This window comes from Phacochoerus africanus, chromosome 3 (assembly GCF_016906955.1).
Source record: "Phacochoerus africanus isolate WHEZ1 chromosome 3, ROS_Pafr_v1, whole genome shotgun sequence".
In the NCBI taxonomy this organism is placed as follows: Eukaryota; Metazoa; Chordata; class Mammalia; order Artiodactyla; family Suidae; genus Phacochoerus; species Phacochoerus africanus.
The window spans coordinates 48,630,915-48,646,953 of NC_062546.1; the positions used below are offsets into that span (position 1 = coordinate 48,630,915).

General features: G+C 40.0%; 1 protein-coding gene across 1 annotated transcript in view; it reads right to left on the reverse strand.

Moving 5' to 3' along the window:
• Positions 1–2,740: 2,740 nt before the first annotated feature.
• The window catches only part of MCM8 (minichromosome maintenance 8 homologous recombination repair factor), a 47,366-nt gene continuing 34,067 nt past the window's right edge, over positions 2,741–16,039 (reverse strand). The window contains exons 14-19 of the mRNA XM_047771698.1: positions 14,073–14,268; positions 12,281–12,500; positions 11,778–11,987; positions 10,657–10,733; positions 4,075–4,264; positions 2,741–2,998 (exon numbers count right to left, since the gene is read on the reverse strand). Of these exons, the coding sequence (XP_047627654.1) occupies positions 2,906–2,998; positions 4,075–4,264; positions 10,657–10,733; positions 11,778–11,987; positions 12,281–12,500; positions 14,073–14,268 (986 nt within the window). The 3' untranslated portion in view covers positions 2,741–2,905. The remainder of the gene's footprint in view (positions 2,999–4,074; positions 4,265–10,656; positions 10,734–11,777; positions 11,988–12,280; positions 12,501–14,072; positions 14,269–16,039) is intronic.

The window sequence follows — 16,039 nt, forward strand, 5'->3', positions numbered from 1 at the left end:
CTTAATGGCTCTGAAGTGATTTCAGGAACAGAGGACAAGAGACCAAGTATTATGGGGAAAAAAAAAATGCTCCCATTGCTTATTGCTCAGGAAATTCCAAGGGTTTTGGAAGCTCTGTGCCAGAAACAGAGGTGAATATATAGGTCATATATATATATATATGGACATATATATAGGTCATATATATAAAGGACAGTATCACAGAGCCCCATTAAAACTAGAAATACGGATTACACAATAAACGGGTCAGTGGCGCACCTAGTGTGTTGTGTTTGACGTCCAAAGTCCAAAGCAGGACAAGTATTGTGTCTCTTTCGGAGTAGAATGGGGAGCAAAGTATAGCAACTTGTCTTTCACTTTGTAGCAATTTTTTTATTTTTTCTCTTTTTTAGGGCCGCACCTGCAGCATATGAGTTTCCAGGCTAGGGGTTGAATCAGAGCTACATCTGCCAGCCACACCACAGCCACAGCAACGCAGGTTCCAAGCTGCATCTGTGACCTACACCACAGCTCAAGGCAACAGTGGAGCCTTAACCCACTGAGCAAGGCCAGGGATCAAACCTGCAGCCTCATGGATACTAGTTGGATTCATTTCTGCTTCGCCATAACAGGAACTCCTGCAGTGTATATTCTGATAGGTTCCAGACTACTGGACCCTAGAAGCTTCACTGATGAAACAGACCCCCTGAATTTTTGTGGGATTTACCTCAAAGGTTATGGCATAGATGACTTGCCAAGGTGTCTAGGGTATCTGGTATAGCCTGCTCATCATTCTGTCAGCATGGCATCATCAAGGTATGGACCAGAACTGGCAGCCCATAGAATGGTGAGATGGTCAAAGTCTCTGTACCTTAAACTATGACAGAGTCAGAGTTATCATAGACCCAAGATAAGACAATGAAGAAATATTGTTCTCCTTGGCAGGTGAAAGCAAACTGCTGTCAGTGTTCTCTCATTAAGACAGAGAAAATAGCATTTGCCAAATGTATAGCTTCCTACCAAGTTCTAGTGATTATGCTGACTTGCTCTAGTAAAGAGACAATATCGGGAACTATAGCTGCAATCAGAGTAATTTAAGATATTCTACTGCTATTTTTCTAAAACACCTTCTGCAATAAAGTGAATTAAATCAGGTACTTCCTCCTCCAAAATAAATGGGTGGCAGTAATCTCTGTGATTCCTCTAGGAATGTGCATTGCCTCTGGTTTACTATTTTGGCCCTACTCTCATAATATATGGTCTTCCTAGAGTTCCTGCTTTGGCCACAGTGGGTTAAAGATCCAGCTTGTCTCTGTGGAGGTGCTGGTTTGACTCCTGGCCCGGGGCAGTGGGTTAAGGATCCAGTGTTGCCACAGCTGTGGCACAGGTCACAGCTCCAGCTGGGATTTTATCCCTTACATATACTGTGGGGGTGGCTGAAAAAAATTATACATAGAGAGCCTTCCTTTCAGAATAGCCCTGATCCACAAATTAGGGAGCCAAGTGGAGATTCTTAAAGTATGTCTAGTCCAATAAGGCACTCAGGAACTGAGATAACTATAAGGTAGGATAGGTTTAGGGATTCACTTGGGCCACTGTAAGATGGGCTTGGGCCCAAAACTCCTTCTATTAACTGATTCATATATCTGCAGTGATATTCTGAATTTCCCAGGACTAGTGTTAGCTCATAGGCAATATATGAAATTTTTGGTTTTGATTTCTAGACTCAAAAGCTATTTACATATTAATCTTAAATTTCTAGTTTTACTGCTTTCTGATGAAAGATTGTTGCCTAATATTTTTACTTTTTGGGATTTGTTAAGGTTTATCTTATGGTTAACATTGCATATTTGAAAAGAAGATCTGTTCTGACTCCAGGTTGCAGACTTCAGTATTTACCAGTTAGATCCATCTAATTATGTTATTCTTTTCATTTTTAAAAACTGAATTATAGTTGATGTACACAATACTACATAACAGGCGTACAACATTTCTCTGTTCATTTCACCCCTATCCCGGGAACCTCCATATGCTGCTTTGTGGCCCTAAAAAGAAAAGACAAAAAAAAAAATGTCAGTATATAGATGGAAACTAGACTTTTGGTAAGCATGCAGCAGTATAGTCAGAAGTCTAATTAAATTATTGTACACATGAAACTTAAAGTTGTAAACCAAAGTTACCTCAATAAAAAAGTCAATATAAAATATTTTCAATTTTGGGGGGAATTTAAAGTTGTTTTCAACTTATTTCTAAAAGATAATTCATTCAATTTTGTGTGTCAGAACTATTTAACTTGGTGAATCCTTACCCAGATGGACATTTGATATCACTTTTTTTTTTTTTTTTTTAATCAGACCAACAGCTTTATTGGAAAATCAGAGCAAAGCCCCTCTGCCCCCGCGGTTCCGGTAGCGTCGGCGTCAGGCTCTGAGCATCCATAAGTCCTGGAAGCCCGACATTTTTTTTTTAATCCTTTTAGGGTTGCACCCTCTGCACATGCAGGTTCCCAAGCTAGGGGTGGAATCAGAGCTATAAGCTGCCAGCCTACACCACAGCTCACAGCAATGTTGGATCCTTAACCCACTGAGCAAGGCCAGGGATCTAACCCGAGTCCTCATGGATACTAGTTGGGTTCGTCACCATTGAGCCACGACGGGAACTCCAGGAAATATTTATAAGAATAAAAGATAGGTCAAAAGTAAAACTATAAATAATTTCTATCATTTAGAGAAGAAATGTAAACAATTTATTTTTAGCCTTTTGAAGAAATAAAAAAATTAACACTTGACTTTATCACTTAAATACTCTTTTCTTATTATATTACATTTGTGATGTCATTTTTCAGAGAACAGTTTTGTTTTTTTTTTTGTTTGTATTTTTCATATTCTTCTTAAGAAACTCAGGAGGGTCTGGCTTGATAATCCTTTTACATAGTTTGAAGCTGGTAAACCTTTGGGCCTTTTTTAAGGAGATAACCTTGGTCATTTAGCGATCCAATAAAATTTTCAAAATCAGCAACCTGGAAGAAAATATCAACAGAGTTAGTTTATTAAGTAATATGCAAAAATATGATTTAAAAATTTATCTCTTGGGAGTTCCCACTGTGGCTCAGTGGGTTATGAACCTATTATCCATGAGGATATGGGTTCGATCCCTGGTGTTGCTCAGTGGGCTAAGGACCCAGCGTTGCCATGAGCAGTGGTGTAGGTCACACACGCAGCTCAGATCCTGTGTTGCCGTGGCTGTGCCTGGCAGCTGCAGCTCCAATTCGATCCTAGCCTGGGAACCTCCATGTGCCACAGGTGCAGTCCTTAAAAAAGCAAATAATAATAATAAAAATTTCTCAAATAGTAATCTGTAAAAATTTTTCTTGGGCAAATAAAATTATTTGTACTTCTTACAGAGAACATTTTATTCTCCGTATGATACCTAGCCAATCAAAAATAACTCCACTATGCAGAGAACCCTTAATATTTGTTTCAGCTTAGCTTCAAAACAAAAACTAATTTTTGAAACTGAGTGAGCAATTTTCCACATAAACTGTTTTACGTGCTATTACACTCATTTTCTCTAAAACTTTTAAGTATGCAGAGCAGGTGGATTCATGTTCATTTAACAAATGAGATGGCTGAAGTTAAGATGACCTGCCCATAGGGACTGTCAAAATAACATGGAAACTGAGTCTTGTTTTGATGTTTCTTCCTATCAAGATGCTGAACCTCTTTTGAAAAGAAGGTATGAATTTTAGATAAAAACTTTATTTTGGTCTTTTCTAGGGCCGCTTCCTGCGGCATATGGAGGTTCCCAGGCTAGGGGTCTAATTGGAGCTATAGCCACCGGCCTACAGCAACGTGGGATCCGAGCCCCATCTGCGACCTACACCACAGCTCACAGCAACACCGGATCCCTAACCCACTTGAGCAACGCCAGGAGTTGAACCCGCAACCTCTCATGGTTCCTAGTCGGATTCATTAACCACTGCACCATGACAGGAACTCCAATCTAAATCTTTTTATATTTAAAAGTTCTACTATATTAATTAAAACCTCTTGAAATTATTACGAAAAGATTTACTAAGTATTTGGTTTATCATACCTGAATGTTTAGCTCTTTGGCAATCTGCCGAAGTTGTTGAAATTGAAATAAATTATTGTAAGTTTTTTCAGCAATGTTGTTGAGAGCAGAAATAAACCTTTTTGCTGTTGACCTGTTGCTCATTCCAGAACCATGCTGAGATCGTTCAAAATCTAGGTTCCCAAATTCATCAGAGTAAGTTCCTAGCATGCTTATGGGAGGGGAAGAAAAACAAAGTTACCCGATATGGCACAGCTATAGAAACTTTTGTCCCAGGCCTTTAGGTTATAACAAGAAAAATGTGGAAGTAACTCTGAGGCTCACATAACAAAGATTTAAACCTGTATCTACTGAGTGGCCACTATGAAATTCACTATGAATGGACTCTACAGGGATACAAATATTTTGGACACAGTTACTACTTTTAATAAATTTCTATACTTGGAAAGATAAATGCATAAAAATATAAAGTTGACAGGCTACAATATAAATACCTGGAACATTCTTTTTGACTCATGAAAAAAGGAAATTCTAAACATACTAAACTTAGGCTTTACTTGGTAAAGATGTGTTCCCAGCTCCTAGCGCAGCATCTAGCAAATAGAAAGTGTTGAAACATACTCTGGGAATGAACTAGAAAGGTTCTGCTGACTTGCAGTAATGATGGTTAAATATTAAAGGATAGACCTATTACTTCAGCTCTCTGCTGCTTTTCACGGTATCAGCAAGGAAAGACATACACACTTGACAGTGAATTTTAGCTGTAAGTCTGGAAGTACTAGTTAAAGATACAACTGGCCACCCTCTACTCCAGCCCTGTTGCTGATTCCCTGCCTGTAAATGGGACATATAACCTCATAGCCAGGTTCATAGGCAAAGACATTATTTAATCAGGAATTAATCAAAAATAAATTGGTTACTTACTAGGGAGCAGGCTTATGGTGGTAAACAAAACAGGTATATTTCCTGCCTTTAAGGAGCTCATGGGAATGAGTTTAAAGGGTTACTAAAAACACAGCTTCATTTTGTTCCTTGAATAGGTTAAGAGCCCACATGAAAGAGAATGGTTGTACAAATAGGAATGAGTCATCCCAATAAGATTGTAATAACTGAGAAAACAATTAGATGAATTGTGTGATTTCTCCAGAAATACAGTATAATCTTATTTATGATTAACTACTTTGCCCTATAATTTACCATCTACCTATTTTTCACAAAACAGTTGTCAAAAAATGCCTTAGGCTACAATATTAATTATAACAGTTAATATTTACCTAAATTATTTATCTGTCATGCATTATGTCATTTAGTCCTTCTAGCAATTCTATGACTTAAGAGACTACTCTTTTTCCTACTCCACAGATGAAGAAACAAGGCTAAAGGACTTGCCAAAAGTTACACAGCTAATGAGTGGTATATCTGGGATTTGATTCTGAGCTGTACTGCTTCAGATTTGAAGAAAGAATGTAAAAATATTCCAGTTACTTTCCTTAAATAGAAAAAACTTGGAGTTAGCTTGGATCCCGAGTTGCTGTGGCTGTGGTGTAGGCCTGTGGCTGCAGTGCTGATTTGACCCCTCAAGCCTGGGAACCTCCATATGTCATGAGTGCGGCCCTAAAAAGCCAAAAAAAAAAAAAACCAAAAAAACCCCCCCAAAAAAAACAAACCAAAAAAACCCCTCACAATGATCTCTCAACCTTTGAAGGTGGCTCTGTTCTGCTTCCTAGTGTATATCCAATTAAAAGAGAAAGCTTATGTGAACTGTTGCCCATCAACAGGTTTGTTTTCCATAACTATGTGCTCTGATAACTGTGATGTATTTTGTCAGTTTAGATTTTTATTATTTAGGCCTTTGCTTCCCAGGGTAAATGTAATTTTGCAGGTTCAAAACCATGTTAAGGGGAAACATTGAAAAGCTGAAGAGACAGAAACTTTGAAATGGAAGATTAATGAACAAAAAAATGATTACTAAGATCAACCTTACCATCAATGCAGTACATTTACCAAGAACCTACCATGTGCTACACATGAGTCTGGGTCCTGGGAATACACTGGTAAATGCGATAGATAAGGTTCCTTCTCTCACAGTTTTTTCTTTTTCCTTTTTCTTTTTTTTTTTCTGGCTGAATTACAGATATGAAGTTCCAAGGCCAGGATCAGATCTGAGCCGCAGTTGTGACCTAGGCTACAGCTGCAGCAATGCCAGATCCTTGACCCACTGCACTGGGCAGGGATCAAACCTGAGTCCTGGCACTGCAGAGATGCCACTGTCCTTGCACCACAGTGATCTTGTTGCACCACAGTGGGAACTCCTCTCAGAATTTAGACTAAGGACAGAAAGCATGTTAAGGATGACAAAGCAGATAATTCACAACCTAGTCTCAAAGTGTTTTACTGGGTCTTTATCTCTATTCTGGAAATAATGCCAGGTAATCCAAACATCTGGAATCAATTTAGCCTCTTTTTTTCCCCTGAAAAGGTTTTTTTTTTTTTTTTTTTTAGGGCCACACCCACAGCACGAGGAAGTTTCCAGGCTAGGGGTTGAATTAGAGCTGCAGCTGCCAGCCTACACCACAGCCACAGCAACACTGTATCTGAGCCATATCTGCAACCTACACTACAGCTCACAGCAACACCAGATCCTTAACCCACTGAGTGAGGCCAGGGATAGAACCAGAGTCCTCATGCATACTAGTCGGGTTCGTTACTGGTGAGCCACAATGGGAACACTCTCCTTGAAAAGTCTGATTAAAGTTAAGGATCTGATGTTGTCACTGCAATGGCCTGGGTCACTGCTGTGGTGCGGGTTCCATCCCTGGCCCAGAAACTTCACATGCCTTGAGTGCGGCAAATAACAAATAAATAAATATTAAAAATTAACAGTAAATACACTCAGGCAACTCAGGGAAACAAACTAGTAATCTAGTGCTGTTTATACTTAATAATGAGACTTCTTTTTTCAGGGGCCCAGAAGAAAACTGACAGCCTGAAATTAATTCAGTTTTACCAGCAAGGAAACTTTGAGAAGTAGAAATAAATACAAGTTTCCCAAGGAAAAGCACATGCAAACACTATTTGACATGAGTATTCACACATGCAGAACTATAAATGGGCACTTTAGCATTCTTATTGTGGATTTATTGTAGAGAAACACACCAGATGGCTGCCTGAGGAGAGTCTGGGATCTGAGGCCTCAGGAAACTGAGTAAGGGTAAAGCCTTAAAAAATGAATGTTATCTGTGAAGGAGAGTGGTGAGTGTAGTCAGACCCTTGATTTGCTTGATGGCAACAGTCTATGAAGTAGAGTGCATAATGTTGTTCAGTGGAGCCAGGTACAGAAGACCCAAAGGCCAAGAGACCATTGGAAAGAAAACTAGGAGTGGTAATCTTAGTCCCACTCCCAAAGGTGAAGAGCCTAAAGGTGTAAGGCACAGTAAGAGAAAGATACATACACTCAAAAGATAGTAGGCATAGGCAACTTTTTTTTTTTTTTGGTCTTTTTGTCTTTTTGCCTTTTTCAGGACCGCTCCCAAGGCATATGGAGGTTACCAGGCTAGGGGTTGAATCAGACCTATAGATGCCAGCCTCAGAGCCACAGCAACATGGGATCTGAGCAGCATCTGCGACCTACACCACAGCTCATGGCAATGCCAGATCCTTAACCCACTGAGCAAGGCCAGGGATCGAACCTGCAACCTCATGGTTCCTAGTCCGATTCATTAACCACTGCGCCACAACAGGAACTCCACAGGCAACTTCTTGTCATTAAATAAGAAGTCCCTTTTGCTGGTCCTTGTTTTTAATTAGGAAAGTTAGAATCCAACATTTCTAGAATTTTGGTTGGGTTCAGTGTGAAAAAAAGGACCTCTGTTAGGGTAGACTCTCAGTTTCTTTCTTTCTTTTTTTTTTTGGCAGTCCCATAGCATATGTAGCTCCTGGGCCAGGGATCAGATCAGAGTGGCACCCTAAGCCACAGCTTTGGCAATGCCAGCCGGATCCCTAACTCATTGTGCCTTGCCAAAGATCAAACCTGAGTCCCAGTGTTTCTCAAGACACCATTGATCCCGTTGCGCCACATCAGGAGCTCTGGACTCTCAGTTTCTTATTGGTCTCGTCTCCTAGGAACCTGGACCCACTAGAAGTCAGGCAGGCAACTGGTTTTTGCAGCTATTCCTTTACTTCATATGGTGATACACCGAGACCTGGCACCATGTTGCATGAGAAAATATAATAATTTCTAGACTATGTGGTTGTTTATAGATGGTAACTGAAGGGTCTCCAGCACAATGAAGCCATCTTAGGAAAATTTTCACTTATAAGACCTCTCAAACCCTACTGCTGAGTCATGAAAAAGAAAATTAATGGTTCAAGCTCTGTGTGATGCCAAACTAGTAGGATATTAAGGCACAGAGGGTAATATGTTAGGAAATGGTTGAAAGGGTTGGTAGTCATTAGTTATTGATAACTTTATTCATTATGAGGCAGCTGCCCTGGGGCCAGCAAAAAAAAATTAAGAGCTACTGGAGTTTCCACTGTGGTAGCAGGTTAATGATCCGGCTTGTCTCTGTGGAGACATCAGTTTGATCCCATGGCCCGGTGTAGTGGGTAAGGATCCAGTATTGCTACAGCTGTGTCGTAGCTTCAGCTCAGATTCCATCCCTGGCCTGGGAACTTGCACATGCCATGGCTGTGGCCAAAAAAGGAAAAAAAAATGGTATAGATCAGTGTTAAGTAATATACTATTTACAAGAAAGTAATGGGTATCCTGGTAAAGAGGAAGGGGGGATTGTAAACAGGATGGGGAGGAGCCTTTTCAAAGTGTGTATTTTTAAACTGGTTAACTATATGAATGTATTACCCATTCCCCAACTCCACACCTGATTTTTTAATGTAAAAATTATTATTATTATTATTTTGTCTTTTTAGGGCCACACCTGCAGCATATGGAGGTTCCCAGGCCAGGGGTCTAAATCGGAGCTGTAGCCACTGGTCTACACCACAGCTACAGCAACACCAGATCCAAGCCACGTCTTTGACCTACACCACAGCTCACGGCAATGCCAGATCCTTGACGAGGCCTTGAGTGAGGCCAGAGTTCCAACCTGCAACCTTATTGTTCCTAGTCGGATTCATTTCCGCTGCGCCATGATGAGAACTCCTAATGTAAAAATTATTATTATTTTTTTATTTGTTGTTGTTGTTGTTGTTGTTGCTATTTCTTGGGCCGCTCCCGCGGCATATGGAGGTTCCCAGGCTAGGGGTTGAATCGGAGCTGTAGCCACCGGCCTACGCCAGAGCCACAGCAACGCGGGATCCGAGCCGCGTCTGCAACCTACACCACAGCTCACGGCAACGCCGGATCGTTAACCCACTGAGCAAGGGCAGGGACTGAACCCGCAACCTCATGGTTCCTAGTTGGATTCTTAACCACTGCGCCACGACGGGAACTCCCAATGTAAAAATTATTTACAAAAGATTTTTTTTTTAAATGGCATGTGCATGGCCCATGGAAGTTCCCACGACAGGGATTGAATCTGAGCCCAGCTGAGACCCGAACTATTGCAGTCAGATTCTTAACCCACTGCACCATGGCGGGAACTCCTATACCAGAATATTTTAAATCAAGAAAGTATAATTTGTTCTGAGGAACATAAATGATCAAATAGGATAAATAAAAATAAATTTGGAGTCCCCATTGTAGCTCAGCAGGTTAAGAACCTAACTAGTGGAGTTCCTGTCATGGCACAGCAGAATCAAACCTAAGAACCATGAAGTTGCGGGTTCGTTCCTTGGCCTTGCTCAGTGGGTTAAGAAGCCAGCATTGCCGTGAGCTGTGGTGTAGGTCATAGACTCAGCTTGGATCCTATGTTGCTGTTGCTATAGCTGTGGCACAGGCTCACTGCTGTAGCTCCAATTGGACCTCCAGCCTGGGTATCTCCATGTGCCGTGGGTGTGGCCCTAAAAGCAAAAAACAAAACAAAAGAAAACAAGAAAACAACCTGACTACTGCTCATGAAGATTGGGTTCAATCCCTGGCCTGAATCAGTGGGTTAAGGATCCAGCACTGACGTGAGCTGTGGTGTAGGTCACAGATGCAGCTCGGATCCAGTGTTGCTGTGGCTGTGGTGTAGGCCAAGAGCTGAAGCTCTGATTCTACACCTAGCCCAGGAACTTCCATATGCACTTTCCAGGTGTGGCCCTAAAAAGAAAAAATAATAATAATAATTTTGCTTGGCCTAATAAAATATGTAATTTGAGGGCGTTCTGTTGTGGTTCAGCAGTTTAAGAACCTGACTAGTAACCATGAGGATGTGGGTTCAATGCCTGGCCTTGCTCAGATCTCTGGCCTCGATCAGTGGTTTAAGGATCCAGCGTGCCGTGTGAGCTATAGTATAGGTTGCAGACTTGGCTCAGATCCTGTGTTGCTGTGGCTGTGGTGTTGGTTGGCAGCTGTAGCTCCAGTTCAACCCCTGGCCTTGGAACTTCCACATGCTGCAGGTGTGGCCCTAAAAGCAAAAAAAAAAAAAAATTATTTTATGTATATATACGCAAACACAAAATTTGAGATGAAAGATGACTAGTGCATTAAAAATTTAATATTACCTATATTTCATAATTTCAACTATGTCCTCAGCATCTTCTTTGGTTGCTTCCTCTCTTAATTCCAACCTGGCTCGTGCCTGTGAAAGAAAGTAACCACCTTCAGATGACAAAAGGTAAATATATATCACATTTGTTTGAGTAGGTATAGTACGTTTAAGCTTATTTCATTTATTCATTTTACACAAAAACTTTGGAAGAAGGGGTTGTACTATATGAAAAGTCAGAATTATAAAAAATTATCTGAAAACTTGAGTATGAAAATATTCACTCATTTTATTTATTTATTTTGCTTTTTAGGGCCACACCTCTGACATATGGAGGTTCCCAGGCTAGGGGCTGAATTGGAGCTGCAGCTGCCGGCCTACACTATAGCCACAGCAATGCCAGATCTGAGCCGTATCTGCGACCTACACCATAGCTCACAGCAATGCTGGATCCTTAACCCACTGAGCAAGGCCAGGGATTAAACCTGCACCCTCATGGATGCTAGTCAGGTTTGTTACTGCTGAGCCACAATGGGAACTCCTATTCTCTCACTTTAAAACCTGTTTTATCTACTAACACATCTTTCTGAATGTTCATGCTAGAAGATTTAATTATGGAATAGACTTGGTTGTTCCTTGCCTTTTACTTTCAGGAATCATGCCTAACTAATTTATTAAAACAACAAAGATGAGTTATTCAGATTCTAGAAGCAAAAAAAGTTCAAATTCTGACCCAGCTAATTTTAACTGCCAGAATTCTCTTAGCCCCAATACCTTGTTTCTGAAACAGCCTGTCATGCCATGGGCAGAGCGAACTTGGGTTCAGTATCATACTGACGACACCAGATCCTTAACCACTAGTGGCTAATTGATTGATATGTTAAATATACTGTTTCTAATGTCTCTCAGTAGGAAGAAAAGCAAATCATTATACAGAAAACTAAGAGAAATCTTATTACCCTCTAATCCCCTCCTTTTCTTGTGCAGTGCCCATGACATGTGGAAATTCCTGGGCAAGGGATTGAATCTATGCCACAGCAGTGACAGTGCCAGATCTTTAACCCGGTGAGTCACCAGGGAACTCCTCTCTCTACCCTCTTCTTAAGCCAAAAGAGCATGACCTTAACATAAACAAACCTCTGTTAGACGAATCAAAGATTCCAGCTGCCTAGTTGTGATTGGGGAGCTATTTAACCGCTGGCTCTGTTTCCGGAGCTCAAGATAAAAATCCTGAAGAATCTGGGCAGCTTCTGTGGATAGCCTTGGGTAGACATACTGCCGAGCATAACCAATGTATTTTCTCAATAGTTGGTGGGGAATTGGATCTATTTCTTCTCCAGGAACCACCTAAAGCATAATAAAAATGCCCAAGATTAAAAGAATAAGTAGCAAATAAAATCTTTCTGCTAAAATAACTTGTTCAGATAATCTAATATTCTAAAAGATTCTCCAAATAAGCCAAACACTACAGTTCTGGCTCTCAGTCTAGTTGACTTAGATTATTTTACCTGAACTTTACATAAAATCTACTATTATAAAAGGTATTTGGTATGAAAGTTTATACACTATTGCTCTCCAACAACCAATGCACTAAACATTCAAATAGAACCGAACTGAACGATTAAGGAGAAGAAACATACCTTTAGTCTTTCTGATAGTGGTTTATCAGAAACCACTTCAAGTATAGAAGTATTTGAATCTTGACTATTCATACGAGTTACTGTGGCACTGCTAACAGCTCTCTGTTTTCCAGCCCTTATTGCAATCACATGTTCAGAGAGTAAATGATCATGATCCTCATTTGGGGTGTCTAACAGGATAAAGACCAAATCAAATCTGGATAGTAGAGCACTCCCCATTCTAAGAGGTGTGAAAGAAAGAAGAAACAGTGACTCGAATTAAAACAAATGGAAAAATCTAGGAAACTGTTTATTTACTCGACATACCAGCTCACATGCTCTTCAACATGTACATGGCCTTATATATACCTATATTGGCTGTTGAGGACAAGGTCTTTTCTCACACCATCAAACCACTAAATTCTTCTCTATGTTCTATATCACTACCTGTGATTTAGGATCATTGGATTTATAAGCTAGAATGCTAAATGATAGATCAAAGATTATCTGATTGAGTAGTTCTTAAACTTCTATATCTTCTGTCTCACTAAAACATCAAGGCACTCCAAAGCCCCCATGCCCACTTAGAAGTAAAAATACCATTTTTTCTTAAATGGGCATCTATACCTCTATTAGTTGCTATGATAAAAGTGCTTGGTCATTTCTGAATCTGCCAACCAAATAACTCCTCTTTTTGAGACAAAACCCCCTGAAATCCAGAGTAATTAAAGAATTTGACCAACATCCCAGTGGTACCATTAAAAATCAGAATCCAAGTCCCCTGGATCCTTGTTCAGTAGGATCCTTCTGATCTTTCCAATACAGGACTTTGTAATTTTCCTAAGAAACACCAATAGATGGCTTTTTTTGTTGGTGGTGGTACAGAAATACCCAGAATCTCAAAGTACAACTGTGTTTTTTACTATGTATCATTTCTAATAGTAACAGTATTTATTATTAAATATGAGGAAATTAGCTTTTTATTTTCCACTAGAATTTAAAGCTCTATTTTTTTTTTCATATGAGACATTTTGTGTGTGTGTGGGGGGGTCTTTTTCTCACTTAGGCCATCACTTGAGTCTATTCTTCCCTTCCTATATATTTTGTCCAACCTGTACAGAACAAATTAGAAGAGAAAGTATACACACACATATACATTCTTTGGTTTCAGAAAAAACTGGGATCATACCACATATATAAGTATGTAAGTGCTCTTACGACTGACAGTAATAAGCACAGATGTGTTTCCCTATCAGTACACATAAAGCTACCTTCATTCTCCTAACTGCTGGTTTCCCTTGTACAACCTTACCGCACAGTTCAACCACTTCCCTATTGATGGGCATTTTAAGTTATTTCCAAACTTTGGCAGTGATAAACAATGCCATAATACCCACCCAGTCAACACATCTTTATGTGCTTGTGGTTATGTCTATGAGTACAATTCCTAAAAGAATGGCTGCAACAAATAGAATGTACATTAAAATAGCAATAAATATGCTGAGCGCTGCTTCAAAATGCTAAACTATGTCTGTGAGAATCCACTCTCCCATCCTATTGGCAATAATGATTAATACTTAAAACATTTGTCAAAAAATAAATAAATAAATAAAAAATAAGGTTAAAAAAAAGTTTTCCAATCTGGTAGAAGTCAGTAGCACTTCATTGTTTAATGTGCAGTGTTCTAACATATTTTTGTACATTTCTTGGCAAACTGCAACTTCTGTGAACTACCCATTTATGTCCTCAGTTATTTTTGTCGTATCTATAGGGATTCAATATATTAAAGGTATAAATATTTGAAGAGACTTACTTTAAATTCTCAGAAACTGTTTTGGCTTTATTGTAGTGTCCTCCAACTGGATTTGCAGCAGCAATAATGGAAGTTCTTGCAGGGAGGCTACAAACCATGCCAGCCTTAGCAAGACTAATGCTTTGCTGTTCCATGGCTTCTAACAAAGCTTGATGTTGATTCCCCATCTTATCAAATTCATCTATTCCACAGATACCTACAACCATAGTAAAATAATACAGACAAAAAAATGTTCCTTTCATTAAGTTTCAAACCTGACGGGATAGAAATTACTCCACAATAAAGAATATTTCCATTAGCTTCCAACAGTTAAAATTATAAAATGTCATACAATGCAACATTTGTGCTTGTTTTACAGTAAAAAAAAAAATACCTGTCTTATTTAAACATTATATTTTATTTACTCATTTAGCATTTTCCATAGGCACTATATTGTGAGGTTACAAAAATGAAGATATGAGAGTAACCCTCAAAAAAGCTTACATGACTTAGGTGTTCCTGTCATGGCTCAGCAGAAATAAATCTGACTAGTATCCATGAGGATGCAGGTTCGATCCCTGACCTCGCTCAGTGGGTTAAGGATCCGGCGTTGCTGTGAGCTGTGGTGTAGGTCACAGACGCAGCTCAGATCTGGTGTTGCTGTAGCTGTGGTGTAGGCCGGCAGCTGTAGTTCTGATTCGACCCCTAGCCTGGGAACCTCCATATGCTGCAAGTGCAGCCGTAAAAAGCAAAAAAAAAAAAAAGCTTAGAAAACTTGAAGGTGAAATAAGATATGTACACATCCAAAATAGTATATTTTGACAATTATAATAGATATGCATAATCTTCTGGGGGTGGGAGGGATTAAAAGAGGAAGGGGAATCTAGAAAGGTTGTAGGAAAAAGGTACTATTTGAACTGGGTCTTTTGGGAACTGCAGAGCAGCATGATTTGGGAAGAAACACATGGGCTCTAAAGTCTGAAGACTAGAGTGCAGTTCCCAGCAATACTAGGCATTGACTGTACAACCACAGGGTTAATTGTACACTTAATTTCTTTAAACATAATATGAAGATCCACCCCTGACTGAAGGCATTTTATGTGCCAGGGGTATTATATCTAATCCACAGGTTACTGAAAGCCCTCTAACATTAGCTTGTAATATTTTTCCTCCACTCCCCATACCATGAGCAATTTGGTGGTTATCTCTAGCAATTTTGGTGGTTATCTTTGCTATGGTTAAACCCCTCTACTCTATGACCAAGTAAGCCATGCCAGCTCAGTAAGCCATGCCAGCTCTCTGGAATTGATGGTATTATGAGAAGTTCTCAAGATTTACTTAGTACAATTCCTCAAGGATAGGAACAAGGTAGGAACAAAGTCAAGCTACATAGCTGCTACTTTTCAAAGTTTAAAGCAGGAGGTAGCAATCTTTTCCTCTAAAGAGAGATTTTTTAATGTTTTGCAGGCCACATACAGTCTGTCACATATTCTAGGATTATTATTTTTTTTTGTTCTTTACAAACTTTTAAAATAGCTTTGGGAGTTCCTGCTATGGGACAACAGGATTGGCGGCATATCTGCAGCGCTAGGGCACAGGCTCAATCCCCAGCCCAGCACAGTGGGTTAAAGGATTTTGCAGCAACTACATTGCTGCAGTTGCAGTGTAGGTCATAACTGCGGCTTGGATCTGATCCTTGGTAGCCCAGGAACTCCACATACTGAAGGGCGGCCAAAAAAGTCCTGTGGACTATAGTAAAACAGGCTGAAGCGTGCAAGTTCCCAGGTTAGGGGTCACATGGAAGCTGTAGCTGCAGGCCTACACCATAGCCACAGCAATGAGGGATCTGAGGCGCATCTGTGATCTACACCACAGCTTACAGCAATGCCGGATCCTTAACCCCCAGGGCGAGGCCAAGGATCAGACCCATGTTCTCATGGATACTAGTCGAGTTTGTTAGCACTGAGCTACAACAGAAACTCCTGCTG